Source organism: Peromyscus eremicus, chromosome 7, assembly GCF_949786415.1.
Source record: "Peromyscus eremicus chromosome 7, PerEre_H2_v1, whole genome shotgun sequence".
NCBI lineage: Eukaryota > Metazoa > Chordata > Mammalia > Rodentia > Cricetidae > Peromyscus > Peromyscus eremicus.
Window position 1 is genome coordinate 17844221 of NC_081422.1, and position 27811 is coordinate 17872031.

The 27811-nt window shown below is 53.3% G+C and overlaps 2 protein-coding genes across 2 annotated transcripts; both read right to left on the reverse strand.

The window, feature by feature from the left end:
* Positions 1–588: 588 nt before the first annotated feature.
* On the reverse strand, positions 589–5251 carry Epor (erythropoietin receptor). Its single transcript, XM_059266721.1, has 8 exons — positions 5105–5251; positions 3943–4075; positions 3428–3603; positions 3184–3341; positions 2423–2576; positions 2254–2341; positions 1452–1539; positions 589–1364 (listed from the first exon to the last, which is right to left on the reverse strand). Exons 1-8 carry the CDS (start codon positions 5217–5219, stop codon positions 753–755), a joined length of 1524 nt encoding a protein of 507 aa, XP_059122704.1. The 5' UTR covers positions 5220–5251; the 3' UTR covers positions 589–752.
* Positions 5252–9079: 3828 nt separating this feature from the next.
* Positions 9080–27416, reverse strand: Rgl3 (ral guanine nucleotide dissociation stimulator like 3). Its single transcript, XM_059267486.1, has 19 exons — positions 27334–27416; positions 26819–26929; positions 25669–25892; positions 25478–25531; positions 25130–25344; positions 21279–21418; positions 20976–21191; positions 20228–20331; positions 20064–20148; positions 17023–17079; positions 16831–16917; positions 16602–16634; positions 16397–16518; positions 15371–15466; positions 15211–15279; positions 15028–15124; positions 13309–13449; positions 12956–13070; positions 9080–9496 (listed from the first exon to the last, which is right to left on the reverse strand). Exons 1-19 carry the CDS (start codon positions 27364–27366, stop codon positions 9387–9389), a joined length of 2109 nt encoding a protein of 702 aa, XP_059123469.1. The 5' UTR covers positions 27367–27416; the 3' UTR covers positions 9080–9386.
* Positions 27417–27811: the final 395 nt, after the last annotated feature.

Genomic DNA, 27811 nt, shown 5'->3' on the forward strand with positions numbered 1-27811 from the left:
TCACAGAAGTGGGTGAGGCACTGGATTTCAGGCGGCTCGTGTTGAAACGTACCCTGACCACTGTGGTCCCTCTTCACGTTGCCAGATCCAAAATCTCAATCTTAGCTCAAAGACTTCAGCTGTCTTCCCATGGTCTAGATCCAGGGAAAGATGGGATTTGAGGGTGTTTACAGAGGCCGTGGTAGAGGGCAGAGTGCCTGCCTACCATGTATGAAGCTCAGTCCGCAGCACCGCATTAGCTCCACATGGTGGAACAAGTCTGCAGTCCCAGCACTTGTGAGGTAGAGGCAGGAGCATCAGCTACCATGTCTCAAACGACTAAAATATGTGCTAGCCAGAGAACTCTGAGAGTAAAAGCATTTCCCACGCAAGCCTGGAACTCACGTAAGAAACGAACAAAAAACCAGGTTGTGGTGTGAGGTCTGATCCAGCAATCCAGAGGCAAGATGGGGGCAGAGATGAGAGAAGCAACCAGAAGCATAGACAGCAGGAACAAGGCACCCCACCTCAAGGTGCGGGGGAGAGTCATGCACCCACACATACATATACACACAAATAAGGCAAAGTCATGGTAGAAAAATCGCTATGTATATATTTCTGTACACAGATAACTGTCCATCTTAACAGTGCAAGGCTGTCGCTTCCTGGACAGGATTGGGCTGGGCAGAGGGCCAAGGTCAGCTGTGACTTTAAGTGTGTCCTCACCAACCTTGTTCAAGAAGTTGGGGGTTGGGATCTTGTAGGCTGGAGTCCTAGGAGCAGGCCACGTAGCTGGGGTGCCGAGGCTCTGGGTCCGGGACAAGGCTATTCTCATAGGGGTGGGAATAGGGGCCATCAGATGAGTCTCCATGAACTCCCTGGGAGCTCTCCGAACTGTAATCTGTTGAGATGCCCGAATCGGACACCACAAGGTACAGGTACTTCAGGTGAGGTGGCGTGGGAGGCAGCTCAGGAGGCAGTGCCCGAGGGCACAGGCGCTGAGAGTTGGGGTCCAGGATGGTGTACTCAAAGCTGGAAGGTGAGGTGCCCTCTGGCCTGGGCTTTGAGGCCAAGTCAGAGGGGCAGGAAGATGCTTCTGAGCCTTCATCCATAGTCACCGGGTCCACACTGTCCCCAGATCCCGAGAGGTCCTCGCTGCATGGGCTCCGGGGCAGCAACCATTCATCCAATACCAGGTAGGTGTCCTGGGCATGCTCACTGCCCACCGGCTCCAGCAAGGGCCCCTTGTCATCTGCCCCTGGTTCCCCTGCCTGTGTCACCCCCCAGCAGCGCTCTGAGAGGACTTCTAGGTGGGCAGGTGGGTCCTCTGGGAAGGAGTTGCTTGGGCTCCACCACAGACAGCCATCATGCTGGAGCAGCCACAGCTGGGAAGAGAGCACCCTCCTGCTCAGAGACCTGGGCTGCAGCACGCAGGCAGCCCCAGAAGCAGCGTGGACAAACAGGTCACCTACCTGGAAGTTACCCTTGTGGGTGGTGAAGAGACCCTCGAACTCACTCTCTGGGCTTGGGATACCAGGCCAGATCTTCTGCTTCAGAGTCCTGTTAACGTTGTTAGAAACAAGTCCATGGAGGTGTGACCCTGGACACTCACCCGTGCCCTCTCAGACCCCCACCACAGTGACGCCAGCGTTCCTGCGGGAGTGGGAAACAGCCCGTGGAAGAGGCATCAGTGAGGCCCTACAAAGGGTAGCTGGGATACTTTTGAAGGATGCATAGGAGTTCAGTTTATGCTGCATCCCACTCTTCGTCAATCCTTTCCATGGGCTGGGGGGGGGCGGGGGGGAGGGATCCCCAGAACCACCAAAATGTGTGTGTGTGTGTGTGTGTGTGTGTGTGTGTGTGTGTGTGTGTTTTCCAACGAAGTGAATAAACAGGGCCACGAAAGACAAACAGGATGTGTGCTTTCTGGAAAAGTGGGAAGAGCAAAGCTTTGAGCACACTGGGAATTATGTATACCTCAGCATAGCTGGTCAGATCATTAAGCCACTGGGCTTAAATCCCTTCCACAACCTATCTGGTTGATTTGACAAAGTTGGCTACATTGGGAAATGGAGCCCACAAAGGAATGCAGGAAGGAGCCTTCGCGAGGTCAAGGGAACGCCAGCAGGCACAAAGAATTCCAGAGTCTGGGCGTGGTCTGGCTTGCATTCTATCACGGACAGTTGTTTGACTCTGGGCAAGCGCTGCCCCCTCTGCCTTGCTTTCCCTAGAGGGAGATCTAAGTTAGAGTTTAGCTGGGTTTGGGGGGCTCACCGGCGGTGGGAGAGCAGGGCCAGGACTGCCAGCAGCAACGAGATGAGAACGAGGATGAGAGACAGCGTCAGGATGAGAGGGTCCAGGTCTGGGAGACAGGAAGGAGGTCAGGGAGGTTTGCCCAGTGTTGGACCCACCTCATCCCTCACTCCGAGGAACTGGGGCTCACCGCTAGCGGTCAGCAGCGACGCAGGCTCAGACCAGGCGCTCCAGAAGCCGCTGAAGCTCGGCTCGGCCATGCGCGCTCGCACAGCGAAGGTGTAGCGCGTCCCGCCCCGCAGGTTGCTCAGGACGCACTCAGTGCGTCCTTCCAGGACCTCCACCTAGGGGCGAGTGGAGCCAGGAGAGATCTAACCGACTAGCACCCAACGACAAGAGGATATGGCAGCTTGCAACGGAGGCATGTAGTCAGCACCCTTGTAATGGGAAGGGTACTTGGGGGCGCTCAAGTAACGGTGTCAACTGGAAAGGCGGGTTTTGGCTCAAGGCCAATCAGAGCGAGGACTCCCCCACCCCCACCCCCAAGTCAAGAGCTGGCTCTGGGCCATATAAAGGCAGAGCCAGACACCTCACAGAGAGCGCCTCCTGGAGATCTGAGGTTATGAACCAAGTTGTGAGAGGGGGCTGAGGCTCTGATGGGTTGCCAGAGAAGCCCGAGCCAAGTAGGGGTGGGGTAAGTGGGCGTGAGCTAACGTGAGTGCCAATGGTAAGGTGCGGCGAGCCGGCTCAGTGGACCCAAGTGGTGGAAGGAGAAGGCTCACGAAAGTTGTTCTCTGACCTCTACAAGTGCACAGTGGCAAATACACAAATAAATACACGTAATTAAAAAACAGCAATGGGATGTTGGGCGCTGGGGGAGGGGCCTGAAGGAGTGGGACTTTGGGCCAGGACTCGGGGAGGTTGGGTGGGGCTGTCCTCTGGGACTCTCACCCTTTGGGTCCCCCCTGCCCGGTTGCCCGCCGACACGTCCACCTCGTAGCGGATGTGAGTGGTCATAGGTGCCCCAGGAGGCGGCAGCCAGCGCAGCACCACGTGGCTGCCCTCCTCTGCCCGGCGCGCCAGCAGCCCCGCGGGGGCGTCCAGGAGCACTGCGGAAAGTGAAGTGGATCGGGTAGGCGGGGACCCAGCCGGGTCTCCACCCCGATCGACGTCGCTCCTGTCCCCTCTCACCTACCAACTTCATTGATATGGATGATGCGGTGGTAGCGAGGAGATCCGGAGGCCGCCGTCACGCGCAGCTCGAGCGGCACGAAGCTCGACGTGTCTGCGGTCGGCAGTGAACACCAGAAACGCACCGAGCCGCGGACTGTGGGCGCCTGGTGCAGGCGACATGACTTTCGTGACTCACCCCTGTGAGACCGGGGGAACCGAGAAGAAAAGGTTGAATAAGCAGGGAGGGTAGGAGGTGAGTGGAGAGCTTCTGATCTCTTTCGCTCAGATCGTGGAGACCAGAGCATTTTGACCACCACCATCCATCATGGAGTGCCCCAACTCCAATGTGACATCCGAGCCCATTGATGGAGAATTACTCCAGCCCCACCACCAGGGGGCGACCCCACCCATCCCCACCCCCGAGCTTGCCACCCTTAACCGTGACTCCAGACCCGGGGAGACATTCCAGGCTATGACGTCCAGGAAGCTCTGCTGCCCCCATCCCCGCCTTAGGTCACCTAGTCCTGGGGGACTCACTCGAGCTGGTAAGAGAAGCTGTAGTTGAAGCCCATCCCGGAGCTCGCCGCTTCCTCCCAGAAACACACCAAGTCCTCCAAGCGCTGGGTGAAGCACAGAAGTTCTTCGGTGCCCCGGGATGCCAGCAAGGCCGCTAGGGAGGGGGTTGCCATGGAGCGGGGAGGTGGGTGGTGGTCAGAGAAGTCGAGGCCTGTCCTCCACAGTCCCCTTACCCTCCCTCCTGTCGCCTGTGCAGACCCGATAATTTTAGTGCCCCGCCCTCTTCTCTAAGAGGGCCTTGGAGGGGTCTTGCAGAAGCGGCACCTCTGGACCTCCCAGGAGTAGCGACCTCGCCTGCCTTGTCCCACCCCCATGCACACGCCCACTCACCCTGCAAATTGAGCGGTGCTGGCCCCGCCCTGGCGTTTGTGTGTGCAGAGGACTGGCTTCCTATCGGTCCTCGCAGGCACCCGGCTGCCCCCCGATAGCGCCAACCGTGTCCCCCGCCCCCTTCCTCCTCCTAGCAAGAGGTGCAAGAGATCTAGCTAGCACCATCCGCCCGCCAAACCGTGTTTACAGTCGCCTGCAGATGGGTCCCGTTCTCCCACTGCCTGACCCACTTCACAGGACCACTGTGAGCTCGATCACCTCGAAATAGGAGCTCGGACCTACCCTGCCCTTGCGATTTCTACCATGTCCCAGACTCCTTCAAAACACAAAACAGAGCCAAATGTGTTGGCTAATACCCGTCACCCCAGCAATTGGGAGGTGGAGGCAGGAGGATCAGGAGTTCAAGCCCACCTCAGTTACCTAGTGAGTTTGAGGACAGCCTGAGCTACATGAGATACTGCCTCAAAAAAAAAAAAAAAAAAAAAAAAAAAAAAAACAAACAAAACAAAACAAAACAAAACAAAACAGTTCAGGCATGGTGACACTTGCCTTTAATCCTAGCAGTTCAAGGCCAGCCTGGTCTACCTAGAGATCCTGTTTCAAACAAACATTCTTAAGCCCGTCTAAGACTTCTCCCAGTGGGCATAACTCCAGGGTCAGACGCTGACATGCCTCATCAGGTTCAGACACCAGTTTGGCCCCCAAACTCCCTCCGGAGGTTCAGAGATCGTTAGCCCCTGGGACCCAAGCTGGTTCAGGACTTCATGAGGAGGTACCCATGTACAGCTCTTACCTTTGCTCTCAAACTTGGGGTCCGGGAGGCTGGGTGAGGGAGCCCAGGCTGCCCCAGCAAGAAGCAGACAGAGGGGGCCAACCCGAGGCCAGAGGGGCGCCCTGAGGTGGTCCATGACGCAGCCCCAGCTTCAGGAAGCCCAGGGCGCCAGCCCCTCCGTGTCCCCCCGCCTCCCCTCCCCTTTCCTCTTTCCCCCAGTCCACAGCTGGGTCAGCAGCAGCTGCCGGACACAGCTGACCAGGAGCTTCCAAGTGGCAGCTCCCTCCAGGGGGCGGGGCCAGCATGCAGTCGGGGACAGATAAGCCACGGGCCTCCGGAGGGAACAGAGGCCCTCTTGGGCACGGCCGCCGCCGTAACCAGGGTAGGGGGTGGGGCAGGCAGCAGGGTTTTGTTGGCGGCGGCGGGGGGGGGGGGGGGGGTGGGGGGTGGGGGGTGGGGTGGGGTGGGGTGGTTTGCTAATGTGGTCATGGACAGGTGACTTACCTTCTTCCCGTCTAGTCAGGATGTCTGTAAATCTAGCCTGCTACGCCGCCGGCAGGACAGACAGAAGCTATGCTACGGCTCCAGGTAGTATCTCTTCCTGAGCCCGGTTTGAAATAAGAATCCTAAGGACTTCTACCAACTGGGCGTGTGAGAAGGACCAGGCCGTGCAGTTTGACAAGCAACAGGGTATGGTGTTTTCTGTTTGTGGAGTACACAGATTTGGGAATACATCATTTATGATTTTAAGAATCGTAAACGTTTATTTATTGTGTGCATGTGTGTGTGCATATGTGTGCATGCCCATATGCAGCAGGGCACAGGACTACCTTAGGAGTCAGCCCTCTCCTACCATGTGGGTTCCTGGCATTGAGCTTAGGTCTGCAAGCTCAGCAGAAAGGACTTTTACCTACCGAGCATCTCACCGACCCTGGTTTTCCTTTTCTTTTTTTGAAGCAGGGTCTCATTGTTTCCCTAGCTGACCTCAGATTCACCGTATAACCAAGGATGATGGTGACTTTCTGCCCTCCTGCCCCCATTTTCTGTGTGTTGGGATGGCAGGTTTACACCACCATCTCCGGTCTATGTAGTGCTGGGAATGGGTCCCAGAGCCTCCAACATGCTGGGCAAGTGCTCTACCAATTGAGCTACAGCCCCCGGACTGTTTTTGTTTTGTTTGACACAGGGTGTCACTAAATAGTCCAGACTGTCCTGGAATTGTGGCAATCCTCCTGTCTCAGGCCCCTGAACGCTGGGATCACAGACCTGTGCCACCACACCTAGCTTCTTGTACTTTACAAATAAAAAGTTGAATGGGGTGTAGCTCAGTGATGTGGCACTTGTCTAGCATGTGGAGAGCCTTGGGTTCATCCCCAGCACCACCAAGATGGACAGAGAGATAGGTGGATACATACGCACGTACATGGATAGATACATGTATGGACACATACATACATGGATACGCACATACATGAATACAAACACATACACAAATATACATGTATGGATGTGTATATACATACATGGATAGATAGGTAGACAGATGATAAATACATACAAACATACATAAGACATAATAATGACAGAAACAAACACAAAGCAAGACACCCAAGGTCCTTTTGTTCTTTTGTTTTGCTTTTAGAGACAGATTCTCTCTGTGTAACAGCCCTGGCTGTTCTAGAACTCTCCCTGTAGACCAGGCTGGTCTCAAACTCAGAAATTCACCTCCTTTGCCTTAGTTCTGGGATTAAAGGTGTGCACCACCCTCTAGCAAAAGACTGTTCTTTTGGCTATTATGACAAAACCAAGGGATAGCAGGAAGAGAGGGCAATTTATCTTTGACAGTACTCTCAGGTGACTGCAATCTACGGAGCAGCATTCGGCTCGGGGGCCAGGTGACTTCCCACTTGTTGCTGTTATTCAGAGGATGTGACCACGGTCACTTCATGTCTTCATTCTAACCAGCAGAAAGCAGGAAATGTGGAAAGGCAAACTCGCCCCTCCCATTTAAGAGTGCCCTTGGAATTAGCCAACTTCCCTTACTGTATCCCTCATTGGCCAGGAATTAATCATGTGACATATTTGCTTCAGGAGGGTTAGGCCAAGCAGCTTTTTCCTTTTTGTTGTAGCTCAGTGGTAAGGCCCTGGGTTTGATCCCCAACACAGGAAAAGTGCTCCTGTTTTGACACAGGCTCTTATGTAACCCGGGTTGGCCTTAAACCCATCTCCCTTCAGCTTTGGCTTTCTGAGTGACGAGTGCATTTGTGGCTTTCACTTTGAGTGGCTGAAGATCAGTGGCTCTGTCTCCATAGGAGGTGAGTAAATCTGTGGGAGAATAGACAATCTCATTCTCACCAATCAGTCAAAAAGCAACAAAATCCTGATGATGTCATTCGAGTCTCTGGAGTGGGCTGTACCTAAAGCCAGATTTACTGGACTTTCAGATGTGATCAGGCATATGGCTGTAGACTTTATTGGACTTTTCTTTTAAAATAATTTTTTAAAGATTTGTTTTATTATTTTGTGTGTATGTCTGTGCACCACATCTGTGCCCAATGCTGAGGAAGTGGTGAGCCTCCATATGGGTGCTGGGAATAGAACCCAGATCCTTTGCAAGAAGAACAAGTGCTCTTAACCACTGACCCAACTCTTCGCCCCTTATTGGACTTTTCTTTCTTTTTTCTTCCTCTCTCTCTGTTGTTTTTTCAAGACAGGTTTCTCTGTGTATCCTGGCTGTCCTGGAATTCGCTCTGTAGACCAGGCTGACCTGGTCTCGAACTCGGAGATCTGCCTGCCTCTGCCTCCTGTGTGCCGCCACTGCCCGGCCCTTATTGGACTTTTCAATACAAGAGACGTCAATTGCTTCTTGGCAAGTGCCTATTTCAATAGGCTTTGTGTGTGTTTATGTGCACATATGTGCTCACTCTTGCATACTCACAGAGGCCAGAGGTTGATGTCAGGTGTCTATCACTCTCCACCTTACTTTTAAAGGTATTTACTATTTTGTGTGTATATGAGATGTGTTTTGGGAGCACATGCCTTGGTGCACACATGTGGATCGGAAGACACCTTGGTGGAGTCAGTTTTCGCCTTCCACCTTTACAGGTCCTGGGGTTGAACTCAGGTCACCAGCCTTGTCTAGCAAGCACCTTTACCCACCGGCCACCTCGATGGCCTCTCAACATTATTGAGACAGGGTCTCACGCTGAACTGACTGGTTAGTGAACCCCTGGGACCTGTCTCTCTCCACCTCCTAGAGTTGGGATTATAGACATACCCCACCATGCCCTGCTGTTTATGTGGGTGCTGGGGATCTGAACTGAGGCTTCCCTACTAAGCCACTGTACAAGCCCCTTGAAACTGAAAGAACTCAGTGAGCCTCGAACCCTGTTGAGGTCTAGTTCACAGCAGAAGCCCAGAAGCCAGCGTGCTGCTGGTGCCGTTGTTTCTATTTTGAGGTTACCTCCAAGTTCACTCATCTGTGCTGTCTCTCTTTGCTTATTTGAGACAAGGAATGATGTCCCAAGCTGGTCTGGAACTCACACTACAGCTGAAAATAACCTTGAACTCAAGATCCTGCTGCCTCCACCTCCAGTGCTAGGGTAATAGGCATGTATTACCATGCCCATTTGCCCACTGCCTGTGTTTGCAAGAGATGACTAACTTCTTCCCTCCCCCCATTTCTTCACTCATGCGTCAGAAAAGCAGGACGGCACCTTCTGAAGCTGGGGGGAGAAACCCCTGAACTCTGGCTATGCTTGTTTCAACCCTTTCTTAGTTTTTTTTTTTTTTTCTTTTTGAATGAGGTTTCATGATGTAGCCCAGATTTACCTTCAACTCACTATGCATCCCAGAATGACACACGCCTGATCCTCCTGCCTGAACCTCCCAAGCACTGGGATTGTGGGTGTATGCCGACATGCTGGATATACTCAGTACTGGGTCTCAAAGCCCTGCTTGTCACATGTTAGGATCCAAATGAACTACATGCTATAGTCCAAAACCCCTTAGGACTTTTATTTTTGGGAGTGGTGGAAACCATCCTGGGTCTAGGGCATGCTGGGCAAGTGCTCTGCCACTAAGCTAAGCTCTCAGTTCTTAAGGCTCTTGATTTTTCTGAGTTTTCTCACACAGTCGTGTTTTTGGAATAACAGTCAAGTGCCCAGGGAGTTGGGGGTCCGATGGGCTGATGCTGGGGGGTCCCCAGGATAGAGAGCAAAACAGCTTCCACTGGGGATGGAGGCTCTTCAGGAAATGGGTCCCCAAGCTGTCTGGTGCCTGTGTCCCAGAGGCGAGCATTGCCTCAGGTTGGGGAGGCTGAAGGCGTCCCCTGTTTCCGACGCAGCAGGAAGTCGCCAGGGGCAGCAGGGCTCATTGCATAGAAGACATTGGCGCCGTCCGGAATCAGGAGCTCTGCGTGGAAATGGGCACCACGATGGGCGGCCTGCAAAGTCTGGGCGCTCCTCGGGCAACCCTCTACCATTCGAACGGCTTCTCCCGCACTCCAGCCTCTCCCAAACCACTTCCCAGGCAAGCTTGGTCTACTGTGACAATGAACTCAGACGACTCCCGCCACCCTTCCTCTGCAGCCTGTTAAGCTAAGGGCTTTCACACTCAACACTTGAACAACTCTTTGTGCATGTAGGGGGTGGTGGTGGTTGGAACCGGGATGTACTCATAGTCCTGGGTATTTGCATACTTGGTCCCCAGTTGGTGGCATTGTTTGGAGAGGCTTAGGGGGTGTGGCTTTGTCGGAAGAAGTACATCACGGGGTGTGTGTGTGTGGGGGCCTTTGAGAGTTTAAAGACGAGCCATTTCTGGTTCAGACCCCCTGCTTGCCTTTCATACTGTCAGCCATCAGCTTCAGCTCTCAGCACCCTGCCATGGACTCTCACCCTCTGGAACCACGAAGCCAAATAAACTCCCTTCTATAAGTTGCCTTTATCACGGAAGTTATCACAGCAACAGAAAAGTAACTGATACATGTATGTGTATATATACGAATAATTAGATGCATAATATATCACACACACACACACACACACACCCCGGCACTGGGCTTTGAACCCAGCCTCACACATCCTAGACAAGTACTCTACCACTGAACTACGTCCCCAGCCCTTTCTCCGAGGTACTGGCCTTGACTATGTCAGGTAAGAAGTCTATCACTGAGCTACATCCCTAGCCAGCATTTTTCTTGTGACTTTTGTTATATTTTTTTTTTTTTTAAGATTATTTTTTTCATTATGTATACAGTGTTCTGCCTGCATGTATGTCTACAGGCCAGAAGAGGGCACCAGATCTCATTATGGATGGTTGTGAGCCACCCTGTGGGTGCTGGGAATTGAACCTGGGTCCTCTAGAAGAGCAGCCAGTGCCCTTAACTGCTGAGCCATCTCTCCAGCCCGTTGTTAGTTTTTGTGACAGGGACTTATATAGCTTAGGCAGGCTTCCTACGCTCTATGTAGGTGAGGATGACCTTGAACTCCTGATTCTCATGCCTCTGCCTCCTGAGGGCTGGAGTTACAGGAGTCACCAACATGCCTGGCTTATATGCTGTGCCGGGACCAAGTCCAGGACCCCAAGGATGTTAGCTGAGCTCTCTAGCACCTGAGCCACGTTCCAAAGCTCTTTATTTTCTTTTGAAACGGGGTCTCACTAAGTTCCAGACTGATCTAGAACTTACTTTGCAGTGCAGGATGGCCTCTGACTCAAGGCAATCCTTCTGCCTCACTCTCCAGATGCTGGGATTACAGGTGTGAGCCACCACATCTGGTTCTAGGTAGGCTTTGAACTTGGATCTTCTTGTCAACCTCTTCAATAGTTAGGATCACAGCCCATGTCTCCACTCCAGCTCTTTCTTTCTCTTTAAGTCAATGTCTCACTAAACTGTCCAGACTAGCCTTGAATTCACTCTGTAGCCCAGGCTGACCTTGGCCTCTAAACATTGGGATTACAGGTCTGCACATCCACGCTCAACCTCTCACATGCTCTCCTGTGTGTGCCTGTGAATGTGAGTGCTCATGCATCTTTGGAGACATACAGTTCCAGAGAACTGAGGTGTTGTCCTCAGGAGCCTGTGACTGTTGTTGTTTTTGAGACAGGGTCCCTTACTGGCCTGAAACTCATCAAGTAGATTAGCTGGCTAGTGAGCCTCAGGGAGCCTCCTCTCTGTCTCGCCAGCATCGGGATTACTGATGAACAACACCATGCTCAGCTTTCCGACACAGATTCTAGGGAATCCAGTTCGGGTCCTTGTGCTTACATGGCAGATGCTCTACCAAGTGAGCCGTGGCCCCAGCCTTTTACTATTCATTTTTATGTGTATGGGTGTTCTGTCTGCGTGAATGTATGTCTGTGTACCGTGGGCATGCCTGGTGTTCACAGAGGCCAGGAGAGGGTGTTGGATCCTCAGGAACTGGAGTTATGATGGTATGGTTGTGAGCTGCCAGGTGGGGGCTGGGAATCAAACCTGGGTCCTCTGAACGAGCAGCCAGTGCTTTTACCAGCAGAACCGTCTCTCCAGCTCCTATTTTTAATATTTTAATTGTGTGTGTGTGCACGTGACTGCAGATGCCCACAGAGGTCAGAGGTGTCAGTTCCCCTGGAGCTAGAGTGACAGGTGGTCATCAGTTACCTGATGTGGGTGCTGGGAACCAAACTTGGTCCTCTGCTAGAGAGTGTGTGCTCTTAACCACTGAGTCGTCTCTCCAGCCCTCACACATTCTTTGCTGATGACCATCTCACTTTATACCATGATTTATAGCACAAACTCTTGCCTTTCTGTCCAAGCCTAGTCAACTTCATACTCCTGAATCCAAGATCACTTGGTCCTGTCCTAACCCAAGTTCACATAACTCCAGGGTCCTCACGGTGAGCCAAATAGACTCATTCCCTCTTCCAACTCCTTCAGTCTCCTGCTCCACCAGGCTGAACCTGAACAACCTCAAATCCTACAAGCTTTCTACATCTCCTTTTTCCATCTGACCTGAACAATGCCAATGCCACACGACTCCCATAAAGACTACCCTGAGCTAGGACGACCTCTTGACCTCACAGAATGAAGGCACAGACATTTTACACACTTCATGGTGTCTCAACACACTCTGCCCGAATCGACTTGTGATCCTGCTAGCCCAGGTCAAGCTGAGCTCTGTGAAGGTTGGTGTCACTTGTAACTTGATGAACACTAAAATGACATCAGAGACAAGCCTGGGCCGATTACCTGGATCAGGTTAGCTGAGGCGAAGGACCTGCCTGAATGTGGTGGCATTACCTGATGGCTCAGTGGGTAAAAGCACCAGCTGCCAAGCCTGGCAACCTGAATTTGGTCTCTGGAGCCCACACGGTAGGAGAGAATGAACGCCTCAAGCTGTGGCTGACTCCCTCATATGTACTATGGCATGTATATTCCCTGCCCGAAAAATGGGCCAGGTGTTTGCTTGTTTTTTGAAACAGCGTTTCTCTGTGTATCAGCCCTGACTGTCCTGAAACTCTGTAGACTACGCTGACTTCGAACTCAGCTATCTGCCTGCCTCTGCCTCCTGAGTTCTGGGATTAAACATATGCACCACCACTGCCCAGCCCATCCAAAAAAATAAATAAATAAAATTTTAAAAAGTTTTTAAAGGAGAAAGCAAGATGAGTAGCGGCTTCCACCTCCCTCCGTTTCCTGACTGCAGGTGCGGTGTGAACAGCGGCCTCGAGCTTCTCCGAGCTCCGCGAGCTCTCCCTGCCGTAATGGACCGTAGCTCTCAAACTGTGAGCCAAGCTAAACCTTCCTCTCTTCGGCTGCTCATTAGTGTTTGTCACAGTCGTGACTGCTGCCCACCTCACTGGCCCCAGCTTAGACTGCAAGCTGTCCCTGCTTACCTCTGTCCCCAGGCAGGACCTGGAAGAGCTGGTAGTCACGGGCCCAGGGCTGGGGCACATTGTGCTTCTCCAGGGCTCTTTGCACCACACTGGGGGCTTTGTCCTGACAAGTGAGCTGGAGAAGAACAGGAAAGGACCAGTGGAACGGTTCAGCAGATAAAGCTTGCTCCAAGTGACAACCCGAGCTCAATCCCTGGCACCCGAGTGGTGGAAGGAAAGACACACACACACACACACACACACACACACACACACACCACATAAATGTAATTAAAACTTTTAGAAGAGGGACAGGTGGTAAGGGAACAGGGTCCCAGATCTAAGGACAAGGCTGTCCCCTCCCAGCCCCTCACCAAGATGCTCCGATACAGGTTCCCATGGTTATTGTCGATGCTGACTCGGATGACACGGGCCTCTGAGGTCTGCTGCCCAAGGAGGGGGATTTGAGAGCTGCTCAGGGTCAAGGTCATAGGGGGGTCCATGTTCAGAGACAGCTGTAGGCAGTGTGGGATGGTGGAGGCTGTGGCCTTGCTCATCTGTGTGACACAGGCCACGAGGCTCCTTCCCCACTATATTCAATCAGCTGATGAACACAGACACACTCACCCAGAGTCCTCACACCTCTTTTCTCACACATGAGAGACTCGGAACCACACGGTTAGGGTACACTCACAAGACCGAGCATATGTCATCCCATCACACACAGACTCCAGTTCCCTGTTAGAGAAACAAATGGACACATGACCCATATTCACACAAAGCCAAGTCCACAACAGGCTCCTGAGTAGACAGCACATAGTGAGCACACATAGGTGTGCTCACAGATGGAAACCCACAGTACTCATCAGTGAGCGATCTCTGCATAGTCCTGCGGATGTTTGGCCCATTTCCCTGTCATGTATGCAGACTTTTAGGGACTTGTACGTCCTTGAAGAGGTGAGTGAGACAGCTGGAGCTGGTGGCACAGAACTGTTATCTCAGCTACTGGAGAGGCTAAGGTAGGAGGGTCACAAGTTCAATGCTAGCCTGGGCAACCTAGTAAGACCTGTCTCAAGACAAAAAGTAATAAAAGTGCTGGGAGCGTGGAGATTGGTCATTGACCTAGAACCCTCAGTGAGGGGCTGGGGTGTGGCTCAGTGGTAGAGCCCTGCCTAGAACCCCCCAGTGAGGGGCTGGGGTGTGGCTCAGTGGTAGAGCCCCTGCCTAGAATCCTCCAGTGAAGGGCTGGGGTGTCGCTCAGTGGTAGAGCCCTGCCTAGAACCCCCCAGTGAGGGGCTGGGGTGTGGCTCAATGGTAAAGCCCCTGCCTAGAACCCTCCAGTGAGGGGCTGGGGTGTGGCTCAGTGGTAGAGCCCCTGCCTAGAATCCCCCAGTGAGGGGCTGGGGTGTGGCTCAGTGGTAGAGCCCCTGCCTAGAACCCCCCAGTGAGGGGCTGGGGTGTGGCTCAGTGGTAGAGCCCTGCCTAGAATCCCCCAGTGAGGGGCTGGGGTGTGGCTCAGTGGTAGAGCCCCTGCCTAGAACCCCCCAGTGAGGGGCTGGGGTGTGGCTCAGTGGTAGAGCACTTGTGAGGTTCTAGGTTCGATCCCAGTATTTATTTATTTATTTATTTATTTATTTATTTATTTATTTATTGTCATCGTTGTTGTGGACACATGACATCATGGGGCCCAGGATCATTATGTGGACAAGGATGGCTTTGAACTTTCGGTCCTCTTGCCTCCATCTCCCAAGTGCTGGGGGATGACAGGCCTGCACCACCACACCTGACTGGAGTGTTGCTTATTAGGAAAAAAAAGTAGTGGAGATCACACCTGGTGTGTCCTATAGATAGGTGGAAATCCAAGTCAGACTGAGAAGAAGCCAGAGGTAGGTGATGGCTCATATGGCCGTGGAGGTGTACAGTCTCCCAGACAAAGCGGCAGAGAGCAGCCGGTCTCTGCGATACACCTGCAGTGCTGCACACACACACACACACACACACACACACACACACACTCGCATGCCCACGTGCACACACAAATTCTGAACCCCGGGTGTCCCAGGCCTCAACACCACCACAGATTATCATGGTACCTTGTTGCTGGAGCTCTGGGGCCCTGGGGAGCCTGGAGGACTGCCAGGAGGAGGTTCTCCACTTCTAGGACTGGATGGGGGAGACCCTGGAGACACACTGGCGAAAACACAGAATTCAGGGTGGGGTGGCTGGCCGGACTTTTGGTCCCAGTGTCTCTAGTCCCTTTTGCTCTGGTTATTCACCTGGAGGTTGGTGAGGATGGATCCCCGGGACTGCCACCAGGGGAAGAGTTCTTCTCCCGGGACAGCTTCCTAGGGTGAGGACAAGGGATGGCTTAGCTCTGGGAGTGGATCCCCCCAGTCTCTACCCACATGACTCCCCCCCACACATCCCGACACTCACGCACTGAGACGCTTTGTGAGGCTGATTCGACGCCGAATACGGGGGGAGCTGGGACAGGACGCAGCTGGTGGTTCAATGACCCTGGAGACTCGGTAGCTGGGGTTCGGCATGTGAGAGGTGTGGGTGCAGGAAGCAGAGCGAGGGATGAGGAGGGAAGAGCTGGCATGAGGTGTGAATCAAGTATAAGGTGGGGAGACAGGAGGGGTTAGGTGCCCAGGTCAGGATAGGAATGGGAATCACTGGGGTATCAGGGTGCATTACAGATGGGATGATCTGTTTGGTTAGTGGGGTGCACAGCACTTACAGGGGGATATTAGCTAGGTGTGTGGCTCAAACATAGAGTGCTTGCCTAGAATCCCCCAGTGAGGGGCTGGGGTGTGGCTCAGTGGTAGAGCCCTTGCCTAGACTCCCCCAGTGAGGGGCTGGGGTGTGGCTCAGTGGTAGAGCCCCTGCCTAGAATCCCCAGTGAGGGGCTGGGGCGTGGCTCAGTGGTAGAGCCCTTGCCTAGACTCCCCCAGTGAGGGGCTGGGGCATGGCTCAGGGGCGTGGCTTAGGGGTAGGGTATAGACTTAGAACATGTAACACACTAGCACTGCAAACGGAAAACAAAACAGAAACTGCAGGGTGAGACCACAGAGTTGAATTGGGCCAGCTTCAAAGTTCAGGGCCAGATAATTCAGGGGATCAACAGTAAAAGTCATGGTTGGATAGAGTGAAAGGAAAAAATAGGGCTACTGGAGTTGGTGGCCAAATGAACACTGAAGCATCAACCAGGACCTGATGATCAGGGCCACAGATCTGGATGACGGGATCAGAAGTCCACAGGGGGAATAGGTGGGACATTGAGTGACCAGCTGGACATGAAGGGTTGAAATCAGAGTATAGGATGGGGTCAACCTTTGGTTTGGAGGTGGGTGGTGGCCCTTCAGACAGGAGAAAAGAAAGGTTACAGGGTGGGGTCTGGGAAGCTTCTGGAAGGGAGGGAAGGGTGGGTTGTGTGTGATCTGGACTTGGCTGAGCGGTCACCTCTGTTCCTCACTGAGCTGGCGCTGGGCTCGAAGGGCAGCCAGGATTGGTGGGTGGGGGCTCAGGCTGTAGAACTGGCAGCGATGCTGTAGCTGCTGGATTCGGGCCAGGATCTCCCATTCCTGAGGGGGTGTCTACTGAGACCCTGCCCCACCCTGCCTCCCACCCTTGGGCATCCCACGCACCCAAGCACCCACCTACTCACCTTCCTCCTCTTCTCAAAGTTGATGAGATTTCCCTGAGGGGGCAAAGCCAGCCTGAGCTACAGCATCCAGGGTCAAGGGTCAAAGGCCAGTTCAAGAGCAAGATGGTGTGAGCCACCATGGTGTGTGTATGGGGGGTGGGTGCAAGGCAGGACCACAGGTGGATACCTGGAGGGCCAATGTATGGGGGTAACAGAGCAGGGGTCAGGAGTCAAGGGTAAGGGGTCAAACCTTCAGCATATCCGGTAAGGCTGTGTCCAGCATAACCAAGTCTGTGAGGAAGGTGCCAAGGTAGGGGACAGGCCCCGGGGGTAGTTTCTGCAACCCCAAAGCTCCAGTTACTCCCTGGCATCACTGACCCCATGCCCCTCTCCAAGAGTCCCCCTTGCCATTCCCGTCCCCGTCCTGAACCCTATCACTTACCGATGGCCGACTTCCGGGGAGGCAGTCATCATCATGGGGTCCCTCGGAGGCCTCCTCCTGAGAAGAAGGGAAAGACTAAAGGAACCTGAGGCCCACTTTGAAACTTCTCACAGAGACCACTTTGAGGGCCCCACTTGTACCCATGTTGCCTTCAAAAACCATAAGCTGGGGGCTGGTGAGATGGCACAATAGGAAAGGGGACCTGCCGCCAAGTCTGACAAGCTGAGTGGGAATTCCAGGACCCACCGGGACAGAACCGGTCTGACTTTGTGGTGTGAGTGCCCTCCCACACACATATACAGAGAAATAAGTGTAATTTAATTTTTTGTTGTTGTTGTTGTTGTTAATTACAAGCCGGAGGCTGGGGCTGGTTCTTGGTGGGTCAGGACAATGCCTGGCACACAGTAGGTGTGCTGGTTCTTGGTGGGTCAGGACAATGCCTGGCACACAGTAGGTGTGCTTTTTGTCCCTTGAGGCCTCCTCCTTTGAGATACATCTTCACCGGGAAGGTTTTTTTGGTTTTGTTTGTTTGTGTGTATGAGGATGGGTATGTGTAGGTGTGTGTGCGGTGCCTCAGGAGGTCAGAAGAGGGCATCAGATCCCTTGGCGCTGCATGAGTGGAACACTGGAACCAAACTCAGGTCCTCTCAAGAGCGCAAGTGCTCTTGACCACTGACATCTCTCCGGCTCCCCGATGTTTGTTTGTTTGTTTGTTTTGAGATAAGGTCTTCACTATAGCCCAGGCTGTTTGCAAACTTGTGATCCTCCTGTCTCATTCCTGAGTTCTATCCTTCAGGTGTGACTGAAGTCACCTGCCTTGCTATCCATTAACAAGGTATTTTTCTCTTCTCTTCTTTTCTTTCATTCATTTTGTTCTTTTTTTTTTTTTTTTTTTTTTTTGTGAGACAGGGTCTTACGAAGCCCAGGCTGGCCTCAAATTCTCTTTGCAGCATAGAGTGACTTTGAACTCCTGCTCTTCCTGCCTCTGCCTCTGCCTCCTGAGTGCTGGTATGACAGGTGTGTACAACCTCATCTGTTTTATACAGTGCTGGAGATGGAACCCAGGGTGTCATCATGTGATGTAAGCCTCAACCAACCCAACCCAGCTCCAGCCCCACGGTATTTACTGAATATCTACTGTGCTGTCATGTGCTGTGTTGTGTGATAACTAGCTGGGGGTGACCAAATGATCAAAATGTCTGGCCATTCATGAAGGAAAGATGGGATAGCCAAGATAACCCTAACAGGGAAGGCAGGAACAAGGCCATCAGGTGGGTAAGGGGAGTGTGGAGATGACCGGGAAGGGGCCTCTTGAAGGTGGAGAGATTTGGAAGAGACCTGCAGGAGGTGAACGGGCATGGCACCCACCTATCTTGAGGGGTATAGAATGTTCCAGACCCAGGAATCAGGCTCCATGCTCATCTACACAGAATTCACACTGAGGACAAGTACCCGATTCTAACCAGAACCTTATACTCCTGCTACAATAAGTCGGACGTACTGGCTCACATTTGAAAATCCTGCTTATCAAGGTAAATTCCTAGAACCTGGCTCCTTCCCTGCCCCCCCCGTGGCTATGACTCTGGCCTTAAGTAACCCTTTCCTCTGACCTTCTTGCATTTTGCTGAATGAATAAAACAAGGCTGGTGTTGATATGATTGAAAGAGAAAGCAAGCCGGAAGAGGAAGTGTTGGGCCAGCTTTGCACGAGATCACCGAAGGAAAGAATGTTTCGAGAATATGATGCTTCCCTGGGATGGACTCCAAGTCCCCTTAACCCTCACTGTCCTGGAACGTGCAAAGTAGACCAGGCTGGCCTTGAACTCACAGATCCATCTGCCTCAGTCTCCCAAATGCTAGGATGAAAGTGTGTGCATCCAGGCCCTGGTTTTTTGTTTTTGCTTTTTTAAAATTTTGTTTCCTTTTTGTTTTGTTTTGAGACAAGGTCTCTTGGAGTTCAGGATAACCTTGAACTCACTTTGTAGCCAAAGATGTCCTTGAACAACCTGTCCTCCACCTCTCAAGTGCTGGGATGAAAGGCTACCCCACCATGCCTGACTTACATGGGCTTCATGCATGTGACTAAGCCAGGTTCCTAGCCCCTTTTTTGGTTTTCTCTGTGTGTGTGTAAATATGTGAGTGTGTGTGTGTGTGTGTGTGTGTGTGTGTGTGTGTGTGTGTGTGTGTTAGGCCAGAGGTCAACACCAATTATCCTGGGACTGGAGAGATGGCTCCGTGGTTATGAGCACTTGTTCTAAAAAATGACCGGTTTTGATTTCCAGCATCCACATTCAAGACCATTTATAACTCCAGTTCTAGGGGATCCAATGTCCTCTTTTGATCTCTGTAGGTACCATGCATGTACACAGTACACACATATACACAGAGGCAAACATACACATATCAAGTATTTCCTATTATTGATTTCTGTATTTTTTTGAGCTAGGGTCTCTCTCTCTCTCTCTCTCTCTCTCTCTCTCTCTCTCTCTCTCTTTCTTTCTCTCTGTTTTTTTTGAGACAGAGCTTCTCTGTGTGGCTTTGGAATCTTTCCTGGAACTCACTCTGTAGCCCAGGCTGGCCTCAAACTCACAAAGATTCACCTGCCTCTGCCTCCCGAGTGCTGGGATTAAAGGCATGCGCCACCACTGTCCCGCTAGGATCTCTTTCTTAACCTGGGACTTGATACTTTTGGCTAGATTGCCTATCCTGTGCCCATCCACCTGACTCCGCCTCCCTCGTGCTGGGATTACAGTGTTCTCCCATTCGGCATTTATGTGGCCGCTCAGAGGCTTCTGAGCTCAGAGCTCGCGCCCGTGCAGAAAGCACGCTACAGGCTGAGCCATCTCCACACTTTTGGATATTTTGAGACAGACTCTCACACAGTTCAGGCTGGTCTTGTTATGTAGCCCTGGCTAACCTGTAACTTGCTGTGTAGATCAGGCTGACCTCTAACTCACCAGTGTTCCTCCTGCCTCAGCCTTCCAAGTTTTGAGGTCATAAGCATGAACCACCATACTTTCTTGAATTTGGAGTACCCAATACCTGGGAAAGAATTGCTCGGCAGCTGAGATGATTATTCTCATCAGAAAAAATCTGCGACAGCTTCCTGAAAGTGGACAGTGGTTCCCTGTGGGGGCGAGAGGGGCGTGGCCAGGGTCAGCAGAGGGCACAATCAGAGTCGGGATGGGCTTGGGCACGGAACTCACCGGCTCACGGCTCCCCAGCTGCGCTTGAGCCTGTAGATGGGGTTAGACTGCAGGGCAGACAGGATAGCTCGCAAAGAAGAGAAATTGCGAAGTTCCCTGCAGCGCTGGGAGTGGGGGGTGGATCGGTCAGCCAGCGGCCGGCCGCGCTCCACATCTGTCTCCCAGGCACAGCTCCTCTGATAACTGGGTCTTGGTGTTTTCGTTTTGTTTGTAAAGACAAGGACTGCTTATAGAGCTGAGGCCGATCTTCCTGCCTCCACCTCCCTCGTGCTGGGATTACAGGCATGTGCCAGTACACCCGGCTTGAGGGTGGGTTTTCTGATACCAGGTCAGACTCCAGAGAGTGACTAAGCGTGTAAAGCGACATGCTCCCCTTTCTCCAAGGAATCTCTTCCTTGTTCCCTCCCTCAGCTCTCAACCCCTCCTGGCTGAGCTGGCTCTTCCATCCATCCCTACGCCTTACTTCTCTCTAGCTCCTCAGTTCCTCCTACACGTGCCCACAGCCTCCCTTCGCAAGTCCTCCAGGATCACCTTTTCCCCTCCCCCACTGCTCCACGCACCCCAGACTCCTGATCTGCTTTTTCTTCTTTTCCCATCCCCCACTGCAATGCTATTCTTTCATCACATCCACTTCCAGGCTCCAATCCTTAACCTCACCAAGCTGGTTTCCCGCAATTCCAGGCTACTCTCCTGGTCTCACCCTAGGCTGGCTGCTGGACCCCGCCCGAGCCCCATCCCCAGGGCACACCTGGGCGATGCGGATCCACTTTTCGATGCGCTGTGCCCTCTGCGAGGCCGCCAGGCCGGGCGCTGCGAGCACCGAGCCCAGCACGCAGCCCGTAACCGCGTTGAACTGGGCCACGGTGGCGCGCACCGTGGGGGAAATGCCTGCAGCTCCCGGCCGGTCGCGCTGGGACCACATGGAACCCAGGCACTCGCAGGTCCGCACGCGCAGGAAGAGCTCCTGCGTAGGGGAGAGGAGGGTGAGATTGGAGCTCACCCTGCAGGCCTCCCCCTGCCCTCCCACCCTGCCGCTGGCTGGGGTCCCCACCACGTCCATCAGGGTCAGCTGCTCCGCCACCTCATCCACGCTGAAGTCCAGAAGCTCGGGGCCTTCTGAACAGGGGCCTTCCTCTTCCTCGAAGTCCTCTGCAAACTCTGATCTGGGGGACTGGGCAGCCCTCGGCGGGCCTGGGGAATAGATACAGTGTTTAAAACTCACTTTGGGGCTGAAAGGATGGCTCCGCAGTTCAGAGCACTTTCTGCTCTTCCAAAAGACAGAGGTTGGATTCCCAGCGCCCACATGGTAGCTAAAACTGTCTGTATGTACTTCCAGTCTCAGGGGACCTTCTGAATCCACAGGGTGCCTCTGCGGCCATCATGTACACATGGGATGCACTAACGTAAGTGCAGGCAAAACACCCAGATACATACACACATAATATAAAAGAAGAGCGAGCGAGCGAGAGAGAGAGAGAGAGAGAGAGAGAGAGAGACAGAGAGACAGAGAGACAGAGAGACAGAGAGACAGAGACAGAGAGACAGAGAGACAGAGAAAGAAACAGAGAAAGACAGAGAGATACAGAGACAGAGAGACAGAGACAGAGAGACAGACACACACAGACAGAGGGAGAGAGAATGAGAAGGTGTAAGAATGTGGAGGGAAGAAAAAAGAAGTCTCAAATTTGACCAGGCCTGCTGCTGCCAGCCTTTGATCCTAGCACTTGGGAGCGAAAGCAAGTGGAGCTCTTGTGAGTTCTAGGACACCCAGGGCTATATGGTAAGACATTGTCTCAAAACAAAACAAAGCAAAGAAACCACCCCACCACCCACCACACACACACACACACATACACACACACAGTGACATGATGTGCTTCATACATGAAAATAAATGAATAAATGTTAAAATAAAATAAAAAAACCAGAGGGCTGGAGAGATGGCTCAGATGTTAAGAACATATACTATTACTCCAGAAGACTGGAGTTTAGTTCCAAACATCCATGACAGACAGCTCACAACTGCTTATAACTTCAGCTCCAAGGGATCCAAAATTTCTGGCCTCCACAGGCACCTACACTTGTGTGTGTCATCCCCCATATACAGATAATTTAAAATAAACCTTAAAAAATAAAATAAAACCATAGCCTCTAATGCTATCTAAATGTGGTGGTGAACACCTGTTTCCCCCGGGCAGCAAGACTGGGCATCTGAGGTCAGTGGGAACTCCGTAGTGGCTTCAGGCATGCACAGCTACACCCTATCTCAATAAGACAAAAGGCAAACCCCAGAAAGCCAAGCCCCAACCCCACATTCTTGCCTGGCTGAACGGCAGAACACAGGTGTGAGGCCCTAGGTCAATCCCTAGCCACACACAAAAAAGGAAAAGTTCTTATCAGGGACTGGAGAGGTCGCCCACCTGGTCAGGAAAGACCCTCAAGGCAGAGGGAGAGAACTGCTCCCCCCCCCACACTCACTCCACCACCACATAATAAATAAGAGAAATGCCATAAGATTTAAAACTTGAACGCAGGAAAGGAAACTTCTTGGCAGTCAGTTAAGTGGAGAAAGCACGTTGTCAGTAGGCATAGCCAAGTGGCTGCTACTCCGTAGAGCAGCAGAGCGGCCTCGTCAGCTCAGGGCTTGGGGGATTAAAGGATGAGGATTAGGGACACCGAATCAGATAGGAGGAGGATCAGCAGGAGATGATTCCGGATAAGCAGAGTGCAATTATTCAGTTAGCTAATCCGAATTGTCTCTGCTGTGGGGACAAAGCCAACAGGAGCCTTTGCTCCTGCGCTCACAGGATGCAGGAAACCCAGGAATCAGTCACAAATGTCATGCAGAAAAATACGGCAGCCTCGGCTGCGGAGGGCAGGAGAGTCACTCTGAAGAGAAGTGGTATTTCTTCCTGTCAGATTTGGCGCCTTTCATCCCAGCACTCAGGAGTAGAGGCAGGGCGCTCTCTATGAATTCAAGACCAGCTTGAGCTACATATCAAGTTCCAGGCCAGCCTGGGCTACACAGAGAGACACTGTCTCAAAAAACCCAAAACAACAAAACTCAAAATTTCATTTAGGTTCATTGAGATGGCTTATTGGCACTTGCGGGCCATGGTGTGCCCCACCACCAATAAATAGATAAACTGCAAATAAATAAATGAACACATAAGTAAATAAAACTCACCCATCTACTGTGTGTATGCTGTTCTCAGGAGCCTGTTCTCTGCTTTCTTATGTGAGTCTCAGAGAGCAAACTCAGGCTGCCAGGACTGTCTGCAGGCCCCTTTGTCTGCTGAGCCCGCTCACCAGCCCCAGAAGTGACATTTCAACAAGACCTGAGTGAGATTTGTAATCTTTCTCTCTACCCTCAACTTTGTTTTCAGACAGGGTCTCACCATGTAACCCTGGGTGGCCTGGAGCTCACTGTGTAGCACAGGCTAGCTTCCAGGCTAGCTCACAAATTTGTCTGTAGTGTTTGCTGGTACCTCAGTACTCATAATAAGGTGTCAATATGATGTTTTGGCATACACTCCACTGCACCTGGTAGATATCGAAAAAGTCAGATTCAGTGGGAAAATTGCCTCAGTTGCATAGGGATCAGATGTCCTCTTCTGACTCACACTGGCTGGCAGCGCATGCACATGGTGCACTTAATGCAGAAAAAGCACCCAAACACATAAAGCTATAAACAAACAAATTAGTTAAAAAATAAAACAAAAAGACTACAATAGTAACAAAAATAATACCAGGTACAGTGGCACATACTTGTAATCCCAGCACTGGGGAGTTGGGGCAGGAAGATCAGAAGTTAAAGGTTATCCTTGGCTACATATTGAGGCTAGCCTGGGCTACCTGAGATCCTGTCGAAAATTAAAAGCAACATACAACAATAATATGTCTGGTCAGATGGCCAAGCCATTAAAAACAACAGAACCCATATAATGGTAGAACAGACTCCAAAGGAGTGATGCACTCTGTGGCATGCAGGAATCCAGATCCATGCGTCACATACACAATAACAATAAACACAAATCAGACAAAATACAAAGACATATGGCCATTACTGCTTACTGATTTCTGTGTGTGGGATGTCCTTCCCAGGAGGGTGAGAACCCTAGTCCACCATTATGTGGCCAGAGCTAGTGTCTCAACACGTGCTAAATGGAAAATTCCATGGGGCAATCATAGTTATCATTCCCATTTTACACATAAGGAAATCGAGTCTCAGAGAGGAGAAGAGACCTAACCAAGGTCACACAATCGGCAAATGGCAGGCCTGGGATTTGAACCCAAGTTGCTTCTCTTGGCTGGGCAAGTACTTAGCCACTAAGTGATATCCCAAGCCAGAGAAGAGAGAATCTTGGAGTGCAGGGGGACACTAGGCAAGTGCTAATATTGTTGATAAGGACATGTGATCAGGTGGAGAAAATAAGACTCGTTTAGTTTAAAAGTCTTGCCTATGGGGCTAGAGAAATGGCCCTGGGGGTAACTTGTTTGCCATGCAAGTGTGAGGAGCTGAGGCCAGATCTCCAGCACCCACAAATCCAGGCACAATAGTGTAAGCTCAGCTCTGGGGAAGCAGAGACGGGGGAACCCCGGGCAAGGGCCAGCCGCAGGCAAATGGGTGAGCTCCAGGTTCAGTAGGAGACCTTGTTTCCAGACAAGGTCGACAGCCACAGAGGGAAACGGCCAGCACTGCCCTCTGGCACACGTTAGGGAAGGGGGAAAGGAAAGGCAGCTTTTCCGAGGGCTGGGGACGCGGCTCAGCGGTAGTGGTCGCCTAGTATGCAAAAACGTCTGAGTTCATTTCCAAGCACTAAAATAAAATGTGTTCAGGGTCTGTCATTTTGAGAGGGGTGGGACAGTCTCGGGATTTCACCAGCACTGAATGTCCCCTACCTGCCCAAGCCAGTCGCTGGTCCTCCCCTGCCTGCTCTCCCTTAGCCTCCTCCAAGAAATCTTCTAGAAGTTTCTCTGCTTCCCTAGCTTCTGCCCCTCCTGGGGCTGCCCAGTCCAGAAAGATTCGGACATTGCCCAGGTTCTGATGGGCAGGGGGATCCCGGAAGTCCTGAGGATGGTCTCGCAGCCAAGAACCGAGTACCGAAATCACAGCCCTGCACAGAGAAGGGTGTGTGACTCAAAACTAAGTCCAAGATCTAGTCCTTCCCGACCTTGCAGCGGTCAGGCCTGACCTTGAGGTCCCTTCCCCCACTCTCCCTTGGGTCGGGGATGGGGGTGGAAACCAACCTCAGGTTCTTGCTGAAGCTCAGATCCTGCGCCTCTGCCCTCTTGCTGTCTACCCTGGGAAGAAAGCCTCTATCAGATGGGAACGGAGCTACAGAGCTTTAAGACCTGTGCTCTGGGGTTCTAAATCTGAGGGATGGGGGCAGAGGGGGTTCTGGGGTTAGGGACCTGAGAGTCTCCTGAGAATGACTGACCCAGGAGGTGGTGGTGGCGGTGGCGGGGGTAGCAGAAAGCCCAGAACGCGGGCTGTGGGCACAAAGGCCCGGTGGGTGGCCAGGAAGGCGGGCACGAAGCCAGGATCCTGCTCACGGTCTCCGGACACCAACTCATGCACCAGCCGCTCCAGTCGGGCGGCCCTCAGCGCCCGCACCTTGCTGGTGCGGTACTGGAGGAAGGTGTCGGCAGCCGGGGTGGGAGCCTGCGGGGGGGATGGGGAGAGGTGGGACGGAGGATGAAATAACCCGAGGGGCGTCCCAGGCCCCTTGTTTCCCACCACACCCGTCTCTGGCACCTCTTTTTTGCTTCTGACCGTGTTCATTTTTGAAAAATTGAGACTCCCTAAATAGAGGTCCAATCATCAAATGCCCACATCAACCCTGTAGGCCACCCCAGGCTTCAGTCAGCCTTGCAGTCTCGCTCCACTGGCCAAGCCTCCGTCCCACCTACCCACCTGGCCGCTCCTCCTTTCAGATTTCCTGCACCCTGCCCGTCAGGTTCACCTCTGGGGGACGCGCTATCGCTTGGCCCCACCCCATTTCCTGGATTTACACCCAGTCACCTGGCAGCCCCCAGGCCCTTTCCACTCACCGGGTCGCCTCTAAGCTCCGCCCTTCCTCCTGGCCCGCTGCTCTTGGGAGGCTCTCCCTCGGCTCTCCAGCTTTTCCCTCTCCTCCGCACGCCCAGGCCGCTGAGCCGAGGCCGCCCTCACCTGCTCACCTCCAGCCCCTCCCTCACCTGCTCACCTCCAGCCCCTTCCTCACCTGCTCACCTCCAGCCCCTCCCTCAACTGCTCACCTCCAGCCCCTCCCTCACCTGCTCACCTCCAGCCCCTCCCTCACCTGCTCGCCTCCAGCCCCTCCCTCACCTGCTCACCTCCAGCCCCTCCCTCACCTGCTCGTCTCCAGCCCCTCCCTCACCTGCTCACCTCCAGCCCCTCCCTCACCTGCTCACCTCCAGCCCCTCCCTCACCTGCTCGTCTCCAGCCCCTCCCTCACCTGCTCACCTCCAGCCCCTCCCTCACCTGCTCACCTCCAGCCCCTCCCTCACCTGCTCACCTCCAGCCCCTCCCTCACCCGCTCACCTCCAGCCCCTCCCTCACCCGCTCACCTCCAGCCCCTCCCTCACCTGCTCGTCTCCAGGCCCCTCTGGGGTCGAGCGCCGACTGCGTTGCCGCCGCAGGGAGACGCTGTACACGGCGCCGTCCTCGGTCTCCTCGCCCCAGTCCTGCAGCGGCGCCTGGATGGGAGGCGGGCTCAGGGCAGTGCCCCCGCCTCTGCCCCGTTTGGCCCACTTTCCCGAGCAGAGTCCGCGAGACTCTGGGTGGGATCCCAGGTGGGTCCCTCTGCGCCACGGATCCCCTCCTCCCAGGTCTTGAGTGGATGAAGTATCGTTTGGGGACACTCCATGTCCAATGCCACAAAGAATCTTTTGTTGCTTCCTCCCGAGATGCGCTCAGACCCCGGTCCCCACCCCACAAACCAGCCGCTTCACGGGTCAGGAACTCTGAACCCCCAAGTGGGAACTCCGGGGCACATCTATTTTGCGGGAAGGTTAGAAAACGAGGGATGGATACCTGGAGTTCCTGAATCTGGGGGTAGACCAGGGGCGTGGGGTCCGAGGGTTCCCCAGCTCCCTCTTACCAGGGCGAGCTCTTTGCCCGCTGTCCTCTCCATGGCCCCGATGCCCGTCCTGCTCCCTGGCGCCGCTGAGAGAGGCGGAAGGGCCAGCGGGAGCGGGCAGCGGGGCGGGGCGGCCGCGCGGCCAGGCGCGGGGCGGGGCTGGGCAAGGCGGTCGCACGGCTCCAGAGGGCCCCAGCCGGACCCCGGCACCCGGGCCAACCCACAAGTCCGGGTCCTCCCCAGAGGTGTGTCGATCTGTCACCCGGACCATAAGTCTTCCCTGACCCCAGACATGGGTGTAGGGGGGACGACAACAGGTCTGTGTCCCCGGGCGGGAAGGTCTCTGTGTTCAGTTGGGGTGGATCAGTCCCAGGTGCAGGGGTGTCCCCTATGTCTGGAGGGGAAGGAGGGCGCGCTGAATTTGTATCGTAGGTGATGAGAGCCATATCATCTCAGGCTGGAAGCTGCCGTAGTGTCTGCGGCCCTGCATTTTGTGGGG

What these genes read in the sequence shown, in the direction of transcription:
- Epor (XM_059266721.1), bottom strand. Translation starts at nt 5,219, where the DNA reads ATGGACCACCTCAGGGCGCCCCTCTGGCCTCGGGTTGGCCCCCTCTGT. An exon ending in GGGCAGGGGGGACCCAAAGG is followed by an intron (nt 2,577 to 3,183) that starts GTGAGAGTCCCA and finishes ACTCGCCCCTAG; the next exon opens with GTGGAGGTCCTGGAAGGACG. An exon ending in GCCCTGCTCTCCCACCGCCG is followed by an intron (nt 1,540 to 2,253) that starts GTGAGCCCCCCA and finishes CAACGTTAACAG; the next exon opens with GACTCTGAAGCAGAAGATCT.
- Rgl3 (XM_059267486.1), bottom strand. Translation starts at nt 27,366, where the DNA reads ATGGAGAGGACAGCGGGCAAAGAGCTCGCCCTG. An exon ending in AGCTTCAGCAAGAACCTGAG is followed by an intron (nt 25,345 to 25,477) that starts GTTGGTTTCCAC and finishes TTCTCTGTGCAG; the next exon opens with GGCTGTGATTTCGGTACTCG. An exon ending in ACTTTGAGAAGAGGAGGAAG is followed by an intron (nt 16,519 to 16,601) that starts GTGAGTAGGTGG and finishes ACACCCCCTCAG; the next exon opens with GAATGGGAGATCCTGGCCCG.